Below are 18315 nucleotides of genomic sequence, written 5' to 3'. Positions count from 1 at the left end.
CCCGTCGGTGGCAGAGCAGAGCTCTCGCTCTCTCTTCATCCCTTTTTTATCTCGGGAGAGAAAATTCCTTAGATGAGGACCTGAGGATTATGTGTTCGGACGGCAGTAAGGCGAGAGGGGCAACGCTCGGCACCATGTCCCTGGCTGGGGAGGGCTGTGCCGCCTCCCGGAGCGCCGAGTGTCCCGCCAAACTTTCGGCTGTGCCGCGGGCGGGGCGCGGAAAGGCGCGGCCGCCTGGGCGGGAGAGGCGGGCTCAGGAGCGGTTCTCATAAGCAGACACAGGGGAGTGTGGCAAGGCAAATAAACACACACCTTAATTCCTCTTGAAACATACTTCCAAGAGCCTTTACCGGAGCTAACGGCCCTACGAAAGCATTGACCTCCTCGAACCGTGCCACTCTGTTGAGCTCTGATTTGACGTTGAATCCCCAGTGAGCGTTTCATACCCCGTTTCTGTGCCACCAGGTTAAAAGTCACTAGGATGACAGCTACCTATGCACCCTCGAGAGTTGTGCGGTGAGACGTGGCTGCGATGCTATTAGGAGCAACCCGAGAACCGGCGGGGGGCAGCGGATGCCGTTCCCTACATGTGCTCACAGCGTACGCATCCAAGAGGATCCCACCAGAGCCGTAGCCCCACCGCGGACAGCACCGTGCACCGCAATGACCGCTGTGCTGTCTCTCGTGCTGCCTGCGCTGCTGCTGGCAGGTGCCGCGCTGCCACCAGCTGCCGCCTCTGCGCAGCGCTCTGTGGCCCGCATGGACGGGGATGTCATCATTGGTGCCCTCTTCTCGGTCCACCATCAACCACCAGCTGAGAAGGTGCCTGAGAGGAAGTGTGGGGAGATCCGGGAGCAATACGGCATCCAGCGGGTGGAGGCCATGTTTCACACCTTGGATAAGATCAACGCTGACCCAGTGCTGCTGCCCAACATCACGCTGGGCAGCGAGATCCGCGACTCCTGCTGGCACTCTTCGGTGGCCCTGGAGCAGAGCATTGAGTTCATTCGGGACTCACTCATCTCTATCAGAGATGACAGGGAAGGCGGTGGGCGCTGCCTCTCCGACTCACAACCGCAGCCCCCAGGCCGCCTGAGGAAGCCCATTGCAGGAGTCATTGGCCCTGGTTCCAGCTCAGTCGCCATCCAGGTGCAGAACCTCCTGCAGCTCTTTGACATCCCACAAATTGCCTATTCTGCCACCAGCATCGATCTGAGTGACAAGACTCTCTACAAGTATTTCCTCCGTGTGGTGCCCTCTGACACACTCCAAGCCCGCGCCATGCTTGATATTGTGAAGCGTTACAACTGGACTTACGTGTCTGCTGTGCACACTGAAGGTGGGTCCAGGGGGAAGGTGGGAGCCCACAGTGCCCATCTGCTGCCCAGGAGCAGATAGGTTCTGCCTGGGCTGAGTCGAGACCTTGTGGTGCCTTTCCAGGGTGTCCTGTGGAAAATAGAGGGCAGCAGGGCTGTTCTGTAGGATTCTAATGTAAAGATGTTGACTTGAACAATGTGTTCATAGTCAACAGATTTCCTTCTTTTTAAATGGCTTATATCAAAAGAAAAGGTTGTTTTATAAAGGAGCGTCAGCTTATAGATGGGCTGGCTGGACCAACATAAATTAAAGAAATTATTTTTTCTTATAGAAGGTAAACTCTTGTGATAGATTACTGTGGCATTTCTATAGTCCAATTATAGACACAAAAATGGGATTTTCAAGTATAAAATTGCAAAGCTGATCTTATTATTGTTGTAATTGTGCAGCTGTTTTCTTTACCTGAGCATATATCTGCTGTGGATTTGATTTACGATTCCCTCTCTGGTTACAGAGCTGACTCCACACCTTTTCTTCTCACAGAGATGGCTCAGTAAAAAGTGTGAAGAACATACACTGTTATGAATAAATAAAGAAATCTCCAGTAAGATTTGCATATACAACATGCAAAGATGAATCGTATTAAATTGAATACTTAAGACATAAAAGTGCTGCAATTCTGAAAAAAAAAAGAAAAAAAAAAAAAAAAAAAGCATATGTAAGAGCAGGAAGCAATGACCTGACGTTTGCAGTTCATTTTATGCCCTGTCACAGATGAGAAAATGAACTGCTGGAAGGAGTGGAACACGAGCTCTTAGGATTCCTTACTGCTGACAGATAGGATTAGATGTTGTGCCAGGCTGGGGTGAAAAATAAACATCGAGGGGGTGAATTATGTGTGGATGCAAACTGCCGAGCTCCACTCCATGCACTTCTGGGGAGCTATGAGCTCACCCTGGCTGAGAGCTGCCTGAGGGGATCTGTTCACTCCGTGCAGGTACAACTCCTTAACGCAGGTAGGATTTATCTTTCTAGGAAAAAAAACAAAAACAAAAACAAAAACCAAAAAACTATAGCTTCTAAAGGTCATTTGTTTATTCATTTTAAAAGATCATTGTAAGTAGTAATTTCATCCATTGCTCGCAAGAATTTTTAATTCCATATCTATTTTTACAATAGATGGTGACTGAGGAAAAATGGTTGTTGCAAGACATTTTTGCAGGATTTAGACTGATACTTTTGAAAATAGTGGATCAGTTCTGCCCCACGAAGTAACAATCTCCTCTTAGGAAATGTCATGAGGATTTTGCAGATTATGCAGTTCAAGTTACATGTTTGCTTTTTTTTTTTTAAATCTCTATCTGCCATACCCTTATTGTTAGAGTGAGGCTGCAAATCCCACTGCAAATATATATAACAAATCTCAACTTCTTTGCTTCTTCCAGGAAGATGTCATTAACCCCATGGCAATTGCTGAGGGGTGGATTCCAAAGGGGTTTTTTTTTCCTGTATGAATTGAAATTAGTAGACATGAAATAGCTGCGAGTTATTGCAATTCTGTTACTTGAAATACTGTGCACTCACAGTGAGAGCTGCTTGCTCTTATGTTAAAGGTGGGATTACTCTGCACAGGAAACACAGAGTCACTCTGAGTAATACTTTGTGAATAGGAGCAGCTCCATCCGTGCTATGTTTGGAAATAGAGGGATAAAGTGTAGTTAGAAACATTCCTCCTCCACACTTACTCATTGGCCTCTGCACCGTCTTAATAGTGGGCTGCAAATAATTCTGGGGTCTTACTGGTTGGGGAATCACATCAGTGGGCGTCATGAAAAATGGGACCATTCCTAGGAAGCATGCAGGTCGAAGTTGTGAAGAAGTTTCATTTTCAGAGTACTTCAGGTCTGATCTGACCACCTCTTGAGAGCTGCAGAGATGCTGTTTCTGCTCAGTCTCTTACGGGGCCTCGCAGCTCAGTGCCTACAGGCACCCAGCCACAAGGGGATGACACAACACCACCAGCCTTTGGCCTGTGGCAGCCAGCAGTGCTCTATCAGTGACAACTCAGAGCTGACCTGAACATCTCGGCTCCTCCATTCCCCTTCCTCTGCTCCCATACACTGGATGGAGCTATTTGAGAGCCCCAGATGATACTGGTCTGCAGCAATGTACTTCTAATGAAAATCAGAAATAAATGCCTTACAGTTCAGTGCCAATTTTCTTATCATGGAGCCACAAGAATCAAAATATTAAAGTCATCCAGCCTGTGGCATGATGTCTTTCAAATAGTTACCAATATCCTTCTTTGCATGTCATGTGAAGACCACTCTTCTTGTGTTAATGCCATTACTGGTGACTATATTTACCTGTATACAGTCTCTGTGCATTAATACATGATGTTTCATGGTGTACTTTTTGCACCATTGTTTATTAAGGTATATAAATGTTGCACTTGATTAGAAACTTGTTAGTGAAAAAACCTGTTTTCAAAGGCCTGCTTAGCTTTAGATTAAAACTGACACATACAGCTCCACACTGCAGAACAAACAAAGGCAAGTTACTATGTCTGGTTGTTATGTATCTCAGTTGAGCATACTTACACATGGTGAGAGCACATTTATTTCAGAGTAGGCAGCAGTCATGAAATGATATGAGAAATCTGTGCGTATGCCTGTGGAAGGCTGTGTGACTATAAAGTAGCTGCAAGGCATTTTCAAGACTATTATTTTTTTTAAGGATTCTTCAAAGGTACTTCAGTGTTGGAGTACTTGGCATGGGTACATCTTCTCAGCTCTTAGGCTTGAAAGGCATCCTCATCTAGAAATGCAGATAAGTGTCTGTCTAACTCCAGGCCAAGGCTTCATATGGAAATCAAAGGTCTTAAAAACACATGTATGAAGTTGGGCACAACTCTACAGGTATTCCTGAATTCAGGTCATGTTCATACATACCAAGTGCGATAAGGGCTGTTTCCAGAAAGCACAGGGCACTTATTAGATTGCTGTGCATTACACTAGCTTCCCAGACCCTTAAGATGCCTATATAATAGCTGGTGCTCAGCAGCCTCCAAAAAATTCCTCATCTTTATCCAAAAGGTAGGAGAGATGATGGTTTAAGAAGGCTTTATATGATCTCGCTTTCCAAGGAGGTCACTTCAGAATAAGAAAATAGAAATAGTTAATGCTTAGGCCTGAATTTTCTTCTCAATCACTGGGCTTACAAAATGTGTGTAAGATTTTTGGTTTTGTGAACAGATCTGTTTGTCTACTGACCATCTGCTATTTATGGACTATTCTTGCACTTTAGTGTACAAATAGTCCTCTACAAACAACATTTAAATTCCAGCAGGTTAACATGTGGACTTGGTAAAAATATCTTTAGAAATGGACCATTTAGTTAATTGCATCAAATTGTGATTATTTATAGCTTTATTTTACTGATAGCACCAAAATATGATCAATTTGTCTGATTTGTGTCACAAGGCTTATTATGACAAAATGAATGGCAAAACTGTAAAAACTTTCGTATCAAAGTAGACAGCAATGTATTTAATTATCTTCACAGTGATTTTTTTATAACCTGATTACCACACACAGTGTTCTAGTAACATACAAGAAATTCATATGCACAGTTATATATACATGTTGGAACGAAAGTGGTAAGAAGTAGACCTTGCTATTCGCTGCAGATTTCACAGAGAAAAAAAAAATTATTGCATAGAACTCACTGAAGTAGCTTTAGATGTGCTAGAAAATAATACTCCTGTTTAAAGATAAGTGGGGCAATATCCAAATGGTTCAAAGGAATAATTTTGATACAGTGAAATTGCTTTATTTCTCACAAGGTGTTCTTACAAGCTATTTCTAATAATGATTTATCATTAATTTCTTGGTGTTACTAGGATTGGTATTTTCAGTTAAATTATGGTCAGGCAATAGTGAACAGCAACTTCAATTCCTACACTTGAAATTTCAGAATTTACCAATATTTCTATCAACAGCCATAAAAATTTTCATAACCTCATGAAGTGTGAACTGTGCCTGAGATGTTTGTTCCCAAATACATTCTCCTATCTATTTTTTTTTCTCCATTTCAATAGCTTCACCTATCATCATCAGAGGCTTCCTGATAGGGAGAAAGGAGAGAAAAATGTCCTAAGAAGGACAAATAGTAATTTAAAAACAGGCAAGGACTAGAATTCTCCCTGTATTGGACACATTAATTATATTTATTATAAGGTGTTGTGCTAGGAGAATCACTTACATTGATTGATGTTGACAAAAATATTGTGTGCGACCAACACTGCAGAGGATCAAGAGAAATTCCTTCTGAAATATATATTGCTTTGCAGTACTCCTAAATTCACAAATAATCAAAGTTTTCAACTGCACAACTGGCAGCTACATGAGTTAAATCACCTCAAAACACTCATCTAACTTCTCAGCCTGACTTCGCAGCAGTATTACTGGATACATATTTATCAGTAGACCCTGTGGGTTCATTTGTGCTTTATTTCAGGTTGTTTTTTTTTTTTTTTTTTTTTTTTTTGGTTTTTTTTTTCTTCTTGAATTATTCCCCTGTTTTCGGATTTGAATGTTCCATATTCCTTGCAAACTCCTTCAGGATTCTTGTCTCAGTGAAAACTGTTTTAAAAAAAAGTAAAACAATTCGAATGATCTCAAAAACCATGTGAAAATACCTCCATAACAACTCCTTTGAACTATTGTTCACAAGATGAAGGTGATTATTCTTAGTTTTCGCAGACAGAAAAATAAAAACTGTTTCAAGTGTTTTAAGTAGGAATAGTATGATCCATTGAAAAAGAATCTTCGGGGGTCTGATGAGCCACTGAATTGGTAGCTGCAGTAGGAGCTACAAGAATGACTGCACTTGCCATACACAACCTAGAAAAATACCGGTCGAAGTCACAACTAACTGGTGCTCACTGACCTGTGTGAAAAACCACTGTGATTTTCTGGGTGGCAGGTGTTCACAGCATAGGCCACCATCACAGATGGCACTAATTAACACCTGTGCTGACAGTCTGATGGGAACGGCCAAATACTGGTCAGACATGAACTAGAATAGCTTTTCAGCAAAGGAAGCTTTCTCTCCGCCTTTTCTCTAAGGGAATTGTTTATTGTGAAAAATAACCTCTTAGCTGAGAATCATAGAATCATAGAATCACAAGGTTGGAAACAGCCTGCAAGATCATCTAGTCCAACTGCCCTCCCATTACCATTGCTACCACAGGCTACTAAACCATATCTCGTAGCTCCTCATCCAGACAGCTCTTGAACTCAATTAACATCTAGGGAAATATTCTATACTAGTCCTTCATCAGTGGGATGAATATTAAAAGAAAGAAGAGCAGAGCACACATAGAGCACACCTTCATAGCTACTAGGTGAGAAACTGCCAATGGACCTTTCCTGTGTGAATTTGACTAATCCCTTTTTGCATCTATTTGTATACCTTTCTCTCTGGTGTCTTAACAGTGAATTTTATTACATAATTGCATGTTGTGTGAAGTAGTATTTCCTCTTATTTACTTTTGTTTGCTCCTTATCGACTACGTTACATTCCTACATTTGTACAAAACTTCTTATCATTTGTTACTCCTGATCATAATTTTGTTCTTCTGGTTTTAGCAGGAAATGGGGGGGTAACAGTTGTATGCATTGTTTGAGGTGGAATACACCATGGTTAAATTCAGTCATGAAGTAACTTGAAGTAACAAGAGCAACTGTACTGCTCTTGCACCTTTCCTGATAAAGTTCTACTGGTCCACTACCTTTTCAGCTCCCACAGTGCACTGAATGGATGCCATCAGAAAATACTTTTAAATACCACAATACCTTTTTCTTAATAGGAAAAGCCTAGATCATAGGCCATCATACACAGTAGTTTCCTCATGTGTGTTACTCCACATTAATTAACACAAAATTTATTTCCTATCCTTACGTTCCTATTTGCTAGCCAATTCTTAATCCATAGCAGGACATGCTTTCTAATCAATATTACCTCTGCTTCTGTGAGAATCACTACTGAGGGATCTCATCAAAAGTTCTCTTAAATTCCAAATGTTTTATATTTATTGTATCATTCACATGGCTTTTTGCTCCATCAAAGAAATCTAGTAAGCTTCTGAGGTATGTATATAGGTCACTCTGATGTAGTGCCTCCTATTTATTTCAATGGAAACTACAACAGATACATAGAGCACAATAACAGAATTTGGTAGAGCAAATTCAGTGATACGTCAGCTACAAAACACTATTTTTCAACGCAGTCACCACATCAGCTATACATTTTTGCCAGTGATGAACAAAAGCCTGCATGCTGTACTTGTAAAAATCTGCACCACCAGAGGTACCCACTGTCACCACTGCTGAAATGCACCACCCACCACCTTACTGTGCTCACATTCACTGTTTGGTTCCCATCAACATTCAGCAGGGGTTGATGAATGCCTCTCTGCTGCCATCTGTCACACAGCAACAAAATGTAACAGAATATGGGTGGGTAGGTTCAACTTCTACTGCTGTACCACCAACATCTGCCTCTGATGCTGTGTACAGCCCTCGTATTTTCTCTGTAGAAACTGTGTTGGTTCTTCTCTGATATGATATATTTATTTACTTGTGTATCAATACTGCTTTTGTTATTGTTTCAACCAGTTAGCTTTCTGTGGGAATGTCACAAGTCTTTTAATCATCAGGTTACCCTCTACACTCTAAACATTCTATAAATTTTCTTAATGATTAAATCTGATATATAAAATGACTTTTTCCACTTTACCGCTGACATCTGTTTTGGTACTAAGGCCAATTAAATTGGCATCAAAGTACCATAGCAAAATTCTGCATTAGCTGGTCTTGGCAATTTGTTAAATCCATCTTACGGATTTGTTATAAAATATTGATACTCTGAGACAGCTGTTTAGACTTGTCCTACAGAAGAAATGACCTTTCTCTGAGGACTATCCTATCTCCCTTCCCAGACAGTGTAGATCCAGACAGCTAATTTAACTTCTCTGCTACGGTTTTATCTTCCCCAAGTGTTCTTTTTATGTATCTGGTTATCAGTGGATATAAGGCAAGTTTCTCATTTCTGGAATATTTGCAGAATGGTGGATTATTATATTTTATGTCGTTGTGTCTCAAATTTGTTTCATATTGTCTTATTGTGGTTTTATGTTTCATTTGCCAAGGTATTCTCTGTTCTCATTCCCTCATTAAGACAAAATTTCCACTTGCTAATTTTTTATTTTTATTTTTTTTAGTTTTATTTTAATAGCTTTATGGAGCTTACTTTTCTGTTTTATTGTGCTGGCTCTTTGATCTTTTTGGAGGTACGGTGATTGTTTTTGAGCAGTGGCATATAAAACTGCTCTCAGTCTCTTACATGTATCTAAGTAATTTCCATGTGATTTCTTAGGATTTTGATCTCTTTGCTGCTCCTTTCAATTTTCTTGAAATTGGATTTCTCTTTTTTTAAAAAAGATAATTTATTTTGCTTTCAATTAAATATTACCATTACCAATTTTTATTTCTCTTGCATCTTTTTCATACCAAATATGTCTAAATTTCAGTCACAATTACAGATTTTTTGATACTTAGGTTATAATAAGGCCTTCTATACTGCTGTAGGCTAACTCTTCTTTTGTGAGCTCAGTGAGAAGATGAGGCAACACGCACATGAAAAGGAAATCAGAACACAATATGTAAGATTTACCTTCATTTTCCATTACATAACTTGCAGTCAGAAAGTACAGAGCCAATGTGTTAGTAGCGGTCTGTGACACGTGGAGTGCTTTTTAATGAAAAGTACTGTGTATGCTCTCATTTCCTCTTGTGACAGGATTCTATGCCACTACCTGGATGGTTTGTGTCTGTCAAGAACCAATGCGGCAGATATTTCATTTTAGTGAAAAGTCATGCTATCATACAACACAGTGGTTTGAACAATTTCCGTTTGTATTTTCTGCTGAATATTTTTAAACAAATCAATTGGTTGAAGGATTCCTTCATTTTATTAACGGGAAGGAAAGATTTATAAATCCTTTTTAAATATGATAGAAATGTTGTAAGGATAGGCATTTGACAGTTCTGAAGACAAAGCAGATTATGTCCTGTGCTGGTGCAGAGGGTAAGTGTAACTGTAGGGCTTCCGATACAGTCCTCATTGATCTTAGCTGTTGGTCCTCTCTTTGAGATCAGTGGATCCTGAATGGGGATTAACATGGCTACCACATATTTACAGCTTATAGGAATTGTATTCCTCAGAGAACACTTAAGATCCCCAGGGCTTATGAATCCTTTGGGAAGCATCTCATAATTATCAAAAGTAGTGTAAAATTGTGTGAAGGCAAACTGCTGGATTTGCACAGATATTAGAAGATATTCATATACATAATATTTTCCTTCCAACTAGAAGAACAATGAGTCTAGTTCACTTCTAAACATGAATTCCCAATGAATTTTACTCTTTACTTCTCTTGCAAATTGTTTGTGGAGCAGACTTTCATTTTCTTCAGCACTGTCACAATCTGTAGTTTGACAGGGGACTTTCATATTATTCACCTGTGACTGTGTGTATTTGTAAAGGCTGGTAGCTTCCCACACATTTATTCAAACAAAACTCATCTGGGCAACAAGAACTAGGCATGAAAATCATGAAAGTCATTGGAAATCTGGGTAGATGTTCATAAAAATCAACATGAGTCTAGGTTCCACAGAACATCGAAGGTCTTTTCCAATACAGAGTAGAAAATAAAAGATAAATTTGTAATTATTTGTTGGGAATTGAGAAAACATTTCAGACAAACATATGAGCATTTTCTTTTACCTGCATGGTGCTTGCTAGAGAGGTTTGAGTGCAAGGAAATTTGGCATGTAGACCATAGTAGGAGTTGTATTAAATGCTGGGTATTGATAGATGGTAATCCTCTTAGAGAGAATGTATTTCTCTGACTGCAGGCTCTACCTGTTTTATTTCAGTCTCTTGCCTGAGCAGCAAGAAATTAAATATTGACAGTGATGCAAAGGAATACTACATTATCATCATTGCTGAAACTGGTGGATTGATTTGAGAAACTGAAGAATTGAAATCCATTACCACTGAAGTGGGTAGAATAGGATATTGCCATGAGCCAATAGCATTCTCTCAGGTGGCGCTCTTATTTTCCAGGACACAATCCTATGGGAGCACGAACATATATTTGGGATTAGACTAAAAATTCCACAGATATGTGAAGTGCTGAGTTGGGACAATCACTCTGCTAGAACAGAAGTTTTCAAGATGCTGAGAAGGAAAAAGGGGGCAGGCAGAAGCCTTATAAGCCTGGATAACACACAGCCGCAAAACACCAATCAGTAACTTTAACTAAGTCATGTGCCTTTTCATTAGTATTGTTTTCTTCCCCCGCAAGGCACCTGGATCACGGTTCTCAGGTGTCAACTGCGTTCTCTTGTAAAAATAGGATTAGCCTTTCTCTTTCATGTGGTTGTCTACCAGAGCTAAATCAATTTGCTGCCAGATTTGTGCAGGGTTCCAACATCCAGCAGCTCTGTCTGCACATATTAAGGGACAGTGCCTGTGGCTGTTATCCAGCACAGAGCTGGAGTTCCTCCTCCTTCTCAAACAGTGCCAATCTGCAAGTGGAATTACAGGAATGATGAGAAGACTTTCCAAGACCTTCTGAATTTGTCACTGGTCTCAGAATGAGACGGTCAATATTTTCTTAAACTACCCCTAAACATGTCCATAACTTTGTGCTCCACTGCTGGCATCCTGCAAAAAGGTGGCATAAGGATGTAGAGGGTCTGACTCTGTCACATGAGGAGAGTGATGTCCAAGACTGATGTTATGAAGGTGAGTGAGATGATGAATATTGATTTAAATCTGTAATGGAACAGGCAAAATGGTCAGCATTAGCTTGTGCCAAAAATCCAAAAGCAAAAAACAAGTGAGCTATCCCAGACAATTCCAGCTACCAAGACAGCAAACTCTAGAAAAATAATAAGATGGCAATTCAGGGTTCAGCTGGCAAAAAGTTATAATTACAGCCAACCAGAGTGACTCTTTGGGAAATAGTTTACATACTAACTTGATTTTATTTCCTGATGAAAGTGCAACTGAGAAAGCTAAATGTAACTGTTCAGATTGAGTATGTCAGACTTCTATAAGGCAATGAATTAGTATCAAAGGTTATTTTGATTTTTAAAAAGTGATATACAGTATTGGAAAAACAGACATCAAATAAATTACAGGTCAGAACACCAACCTCAGTAAGTGGGGAGCAACCATCAAATGAGGTCATTTTAACAGCATTGCATAGAGATCAACAAAGAGTCTAATGCCTCACTGTCTTCATAAGTGATATGAAACACATCTCTGCTGTCAAGATATGCATCTGTGAGATAATAAGTAAAGGGGAGAAAAGGAAACATTCAAATCTCTTGGTAAACTAGGCACAGTCTAAGAAAATGTATGCTAATACAGTCAAATGCAAACCACATATGAAGGATTAAGGCACGTCTGCCACTTGCACTTAAGTCCTAAATGCAATATACAGTTACAGAGGATCTACTTTCAAAAAACAGCTACAATAACAAAACAAACAATAAAGCCCACCAAACCCTAAAAAATCCACTCCACAGTACAAAAAGCTTGTGTAACTGCTCACAACTGTGTTGTGAGACTGGGAACTTTACATCCACATAAGGATTATTATGATTAATGTTGCTGTTGTCTTTTCAGTGCCATTATCAATATTTTAAAAGGAATTTAAAATATTGGAAAGAGGTCAGGATAAAATGATTTGTGGGATGAAAACAATGCCTTATCAAAGGAATCTAAAGCAGCTTACTCCTATATGATTGGTCAAAAGATAGGTACAACCTATTTTATAAAAAAAAAATATCCTCCAAGCAAACAAAACCAATCAGAAATAAATTTTTCTTTGTCTTAATGGTTAAAATGTTAGCAAGTGTCATTTGCTGCTCAGTGAACAAATGTGTACTTTTGAAGATGGCTGACCACTGGGACAAATGACTAAGGAAAATGATGCATGTTCGGTCTTCTGATGTTGTCTAACCAAAATGTGCTGCAGACACTCCAGAACAGTTTTATTCAAATGCAAGTCACTGAGCCCAGTGCAGTGTTATTCTGAGTGGACCCATGGGCTTGCATTATACAGGTGGTTGTGTAGATATAAAGAGCTGAGGTCCTTTCAAGCACCAAATTCTAATTATTTATTAATACTTCTGATTATGTAAGCAGAGAAGAAAAACATTTTTAAAAGTTTTAACATTCATGAGTTCACTCTTGGTCTCAGCTGCCTCGGAAAATTAAAAGTATCTTATGCTGTAGATACTAAGTACGTAGGAAAGCAATTCGGGATTAAATAACCTCCTTAGTCAAAGATAGTCCACTATTGCAATTTGTGTGCATTATTTCGAGTGTATATTTGTTCATTTACTAGCAATTGGTGCTTTTACCATGCATTTTACTATTAGTTTACAGAACAGTTTTTCTATACTATTTTTTTTTTTTTTTTTTGCTAGTTGAAAATTCCAGTTTTCATGCCAATTTTATGCTGGCCTTTTTCTTTTTCCTGTGTCATAAATATTGTCCCTTGTGACTGAAGAAAACAACAAGTTTTTTAGAAGAATGCAGTGATGTTTTTCTCATGACCTCATTAATTTGAGCACTACTTTGAATCTGAAATGATATAATTCATCTGACAGGACATGCAAAATACAATAAACAACAAACCAAAATGTGTGGAAGAGTAACAAGAAATTTGCAACTGGGTTAATTAACATTTTTACCCATCAGTTTTTCTAGAAAGGAAAGCACTAGTGAATTTTGTAATGATTTGTTGTGAAAACATAGATGATAATGTTTTCTGGATGTTTCTTAACATTTATATAATGTATTATAGATGCTATTGTTTCATGCAAGAAACACATTAATGGGCTCTTACAAGGCAATTTGGAGTACTATCGTGTTTGAAAAATCAGTGTCTTTGTTACACCTACTTGCACGTTTTCTGCTGAGTTCCATATACATGGAAAAGTGTATTCCACTGTTTGTGTAGCTGTGGTGTTGCCTTTGAAGTGTAAAGCAGAGACGTGCTGGTGCTACAAATATCTTGAGACACATCACAGCTTTTTATAGCTCATACCCTAAGGATATATGGATAATGAAACACTCTTTAAGATTCTGGCTATACATCTGTATTTACACTCAGACCTATGATTCTGTCTTAATGAAGTCAATGGGAGACTAGCTTTTGACTAAAATTTAGCTATAAATCTATCTCCACAGGGAGATCTGTTAAGGTGCAGAACACTCTTGTGTGATCCAAAAAGACATGTGAACACTGACTCAACTTTAAGAACATGAATTATGGAAGACAAGAATGAACTGTATATTTACAAGACATTTTTTCTGAGGATCGCTCACTTCACAGAAGTGTCCAATGCCTTACTAGTTTAGGCATAGTGTGCTTTGAGTCACATTAAAAACAGGCTTTCTGTGGAAAAAATTAACATTTTGAAGCCTACTAAAGATCTGTGTACAGGGTTAGGCTATAGGGAGACCGTATGGCCTCTGAATTCTGCATTTCATAGGATTATGAAAACTGATGAGTGGATTTATGGAAGGCTGCAGCCCACTGGAGAAAAAGGACAATATTCTGTATATATTGTTCTGAAGAGACAGGTAGAAGTTATTTTCTCTTTCTTAATTTAAAGAGGAATACTGAAATAACTGATTAGTTTGGCCATGTTTTTAGCTTTGTAAATGAAAGATCAAAGTAAAAAGCTAACTGAATGCTGAAAACTTCATTGCACCTTCCCATTTGGTAATTAGGATTCTTTTTTTTTTCTTTTTTTTTTTTCTTTTTTTTTTTTTTCTTCCCATTTGTTAGCAATTGGATTACATTAGGATAAGTTTCTCCTGGATTTTTTTCCTCTCTCATTTTTAATAAATACTTCTTATCAACTGCGTTCTGATTTGTATGTGCTTAGCTTCACAAGCTCATACAAGACTTTTGTTGTAATAGATGCAGGAAAATAACATATAGAGAAGAAAGAAAAGGAATTACTTCTGTGTCTCTACCACACAAAGATTTCTCTTGTCAAAGGCTGTCTTTTTGGTATTTCCAGCTTCCATACACTAATACCAATTTTCTCATCTTCCAAGGAAGCTGTCTTAGATTTTCTAGCCTTTAACAAACACTAACTCAAATTACAGAATACACAATATTTTGTGAATCGTATAAAAAATTACAAACTGCAGGTCATATTCAGAATATGCACTGTGTATGCTTCACTGTTCAGTAAGCAGGTTTCATTGCATACACAGCAGAACACAAAAAGTGGCTGATGCAGGGATGGCATAAAAAAGAACAGTGGTCTGCCTTGTTTTGGGGAGAAATTTATTGAAGAGATTCTTGTAGAACTTTTTGATTCTCCTGAATCAACACTTTCCAAAGGAGAGAACTTTCTGTAGGAATCTTCTATGTAGCTCTGCTTTTCGCAGTGTCTCATCATCCTTCTCATAAAAATCACAGCCTGCACCTGTCTGTATCAGCTTCTTCTAATCTTTCCTTCAGCTCCCTCTCCCATTATACTAACACCAAAAACACTTTCTGAAAATCTTAGTTGACTATTCTTTTCAAAAGCTATTGCCTTCTGGAAAAGAACTTACATATCTGTAAATCTCTCTTCTTTAGTATTGTTCTTTTCATGTTTTCATTGTAAACCACCATATTACATTAATTTGAAACAATAGATGTATGCATCCTTGAATCATACAGAATTGGTGATTCTATCCTCAGTCACTGGGATGTATGTTTTCTATAGATTAGAAAAAAAATAAATCAATCTCAGCTGACCTGAAAACTTACTTTTTAGACAGGGAAAGGTAAAAAATTGAAAACAGAATAGTAGTCATTACAATTAGATCATAATTAACCTTTTATTATTGTAAGTTATTTTAATCTAAAAACAGAATTTGCTTTCAACCTGATGCCATTGATTTCAGTGGAAGATTTGCTGCTGATTTCTGTAGGAAGCATTTTTAGATATAATTATTACAGACTTTCAATTCAAATGTATGTGCCTATATATGTGAAGGAAAAGTCTAAGAAAAGAGGGGTGCAGAGAGAAAGCCTGCATATTTTACTAATAGAAATGCTATTTTATTAGCCTGCCTCTTTCTTCTTCTTTTTTTTTTTTTTTCTTGCAGAAGTATTCCAGAGTTGCATTCTAAAAAGTGTAAATCTTTACAAAGAATTTCTTCCTGGTAATATTCACATTTGAATTTCAGTCTCAGGGAAGCATGACTTTATGCTTCCACTAGTTATCTTTGTGACAAGGCCACTGTTGCTTCAAAGAAAGGGAATAGGGTGTTTGGCATATTGTAACTTGGAACACCAATAAGGAAAGGGATACATTTTAATAAACAAGAAGGTGGAGATGATACACTCCTGCAAACACAAATGTTTTACCCTTAATTTCTACAGCTGTGATTTCATTCCAAGCATGTAAGTTATGCAGCAAGGAGTTCTGCTTCACTGCTAATTAGGGAATTGATCCAGTAGACAATGGAGATCCAAATATTATCCAGTTACATAAGGGAAACAAAAGAAATTGGGATATCTTACCTTAGTCTTAACTCAGTTTAAAATAGTGATTGGATCTGCTGTAGAACAGGATGATTGATTCCTGTATTTATTGTACAAAAACTTTCTTTGGGCAACTGAAAATAAATCATTTCAGAATTTAAAAATATATTATTCTGTAGTAGTTTTAAAAACAGCTAGAGAGGGAAACATGGTGGTTCTTATTTTATGTTCTCTCTCTCTATCACAATAGTTCAAAGGGATTCCGGGTTGTCTTATCCTAGATGATCCTAGAAGACTAGAAAATCCATTTGGGAAGCATTACTGTCAAACTTTACACTGTTGCATTTCAAAAGATTTTTTAAAGGTTCATTGGTCCATGTGGTGGGCTGACCCTGACCAGCAGCCAGCCACCCATGCAGCCACTTATTTGCTTCTCCCTGTCCTATGCTAAGGCAATGGGTAAGAATTGGAAAGACAAAAGTGAGAAAACTCATGGATCAAGACAAAAACAGTTTAATAGATGCTGGAAAGTTTTAAAAACAAATAAGTGAAAAAGAAGGAAGTTTCTCACTACTTTCAAGAGACAGACTTGTGCTCCACCAACCAATGAAGAGCAACCACCTTTGAAGCCCCAACACCCCTCAACATCAGTTGTTCACAGGGTGCTGTGAAGAAGGTTAACACTATCTCAGGCAGACTCAGCACAGTCCAGCACAGTAAATATTGTATTTCAGTAATTATGTCACTCTTCTTAAAGAAAGGTGTGGGTTTTTTTTATCATCTCATGTCAAAAGTGAAGCTAATTTGTCCACTTCCCTGATGAGTGGTCTAAACACTGAACTGCTTGACTTGTACTTGCATATCTGCAAAGGCCTCGTTGAGTTTCTAACATTGGCATACTGCACCTTCAAAACTAACACATTAGAGTTAATAGCTGATAAAATACTGAGAAGAGTAATATTATTTAGTCTAGATTTGCAACATAGAGTACTCTGAAGAACAGTTCCAGGTTGTATGTTTCTTGCTCAAGTATTCTGGGTATCCATGTTAACAACTGTGCTGACAAGTTATAAGGACATGCTATAGCTAGGTGACATTTGCTACACTAAGCTTGAAAGATTGTTCATTTTTAAGATATTACTAAGTGTTTTGGAAACTGTCTATATGAGAACTGCAACTGATTTGAAATAGGATACATATTTTAGGAATACAGAGTAGAGGCAGAGGTGTAGCATTGGTGCCATTTGAGCAAAAGGTTACCCAAGATACCGTCCAACTCAAAATCATTTGATTTTTCAAGTATGTTCTCCATGGACTCCCCACATGATATAATGGTATGTATACACAGCCCATTTTAAAATTCAGGCCGGTAAGTTCCTTAATATGAATGCTTCTTTTGGAACACTGACCTAGAATTTTATTTTTTCTATAGTTAAAAGCTGCTTTGGGTTTCATGCTTTTTGTTCTTGTTTTTATAGGAGTACATCTCTGTTCTTGAATAGTTCACTTTCAGTAACATCTTCCTATCTAGCATTGTTTTGAAGGCTACACCAGTTTTTCACCATTTTTAAAAATATTTTTAGTGCTGGATAGTATTACATAAGCAGTCATACTGTTGCCAAATAGAATGAAGGTAGTTTGATCACACTATTCCTACAGTATTTCACTTATTTACATAAATAAAAGAACAATTTTGTGTATATATTTAATCAGAGCATTACATTCAATGCTTATGTATTATATTCTGCAAGACAATAATTTTATTCCATGATGGGATTTAATAGCTTGTGTGTGGCATTTTTAGTTCCTGAGAGTTTATATTCATGTGTATTTACCTGCATGTTTCTTTGTTTATGCCCAGTTTACTGAATGACCTAGATCATGCTATATTAGTAACTTCTCTCCCAGTCTTTCTGTCATTTGCAAATGTTATTGGTAACACTTCTGTATTTTTGTTTTCTTTCAGGTCATTGACTAATGTTAACTAGATAAATCTAAGAACAGATCCTTGCAGGACACAATAAAGACTCAGTCTATTAATATTCCTTCACTGCAAGCATGTGGCAAAACTTAACATCCAGATTTTAATCTATTCTATGTATACAATACTGATTGTTATCATTCCAGGTCCATAGCAAATACATCACACAAAATGAAGGTAGATGTCTTGTAGACATGTGTCTCTACTTCATTGGCACTATTACATTTTATAACCAAAGTTTTAAATCCATTCATTATTTTAGATAACTGAATTTGAAAGGTCTGTTTCTACCTATCTGTGACTGGTTCCTGTTACATTATACCATTCCTTTATTATTATTATTATTATTATTATTATTATTATTATTATTATTATT

General features: G+C 37.9%; 1 protein-coding gene across 3 annotated transcripts in view; it reads left to right on the top strand.

The window, feature by feature from the left end:
* Window positions 1-663: 663 nt before the first annotated feature.
* GRM1 (glutamate metabotropic receptor 1) overlaps window positions 664-18315 on the top strand; it is a 173635-nt gene continuing 155983 nt past the window's right edge. For all 3 annotated transcript variants that reach the window (XM_042885441.1, XM_042885459.1, XM_042885451.1), the window contains exon 1: window positions 664-1339. In XM_042885441.1, coding sequence (XP_042741375.1) covers window positions 664-1339 — 676 coding nt within the window. The remainder of the gene's footprint in view (window positions 1340-18315) is intronic.

This window comes from Lagopus leucura, unplaced genomic scaffold, assembly GCF_019238085.1.
Source record: "Lagopus leucura isolate 7727_CA_CO unplaced genomic scaffold, USGS_WTPT01 Super-Scaffold_73, whole genome shotgun sequence".
NCBI classification, from domain to species: domain Eukaryota; kingdom Metazoa; phylum Chordata; class Aves; order Galliformes; family Phasianidae; genus Lagopus; species Lagopus leucura.
This window is presented reverse-complemented; position numbering and strand designations above follow the sequence as displayed.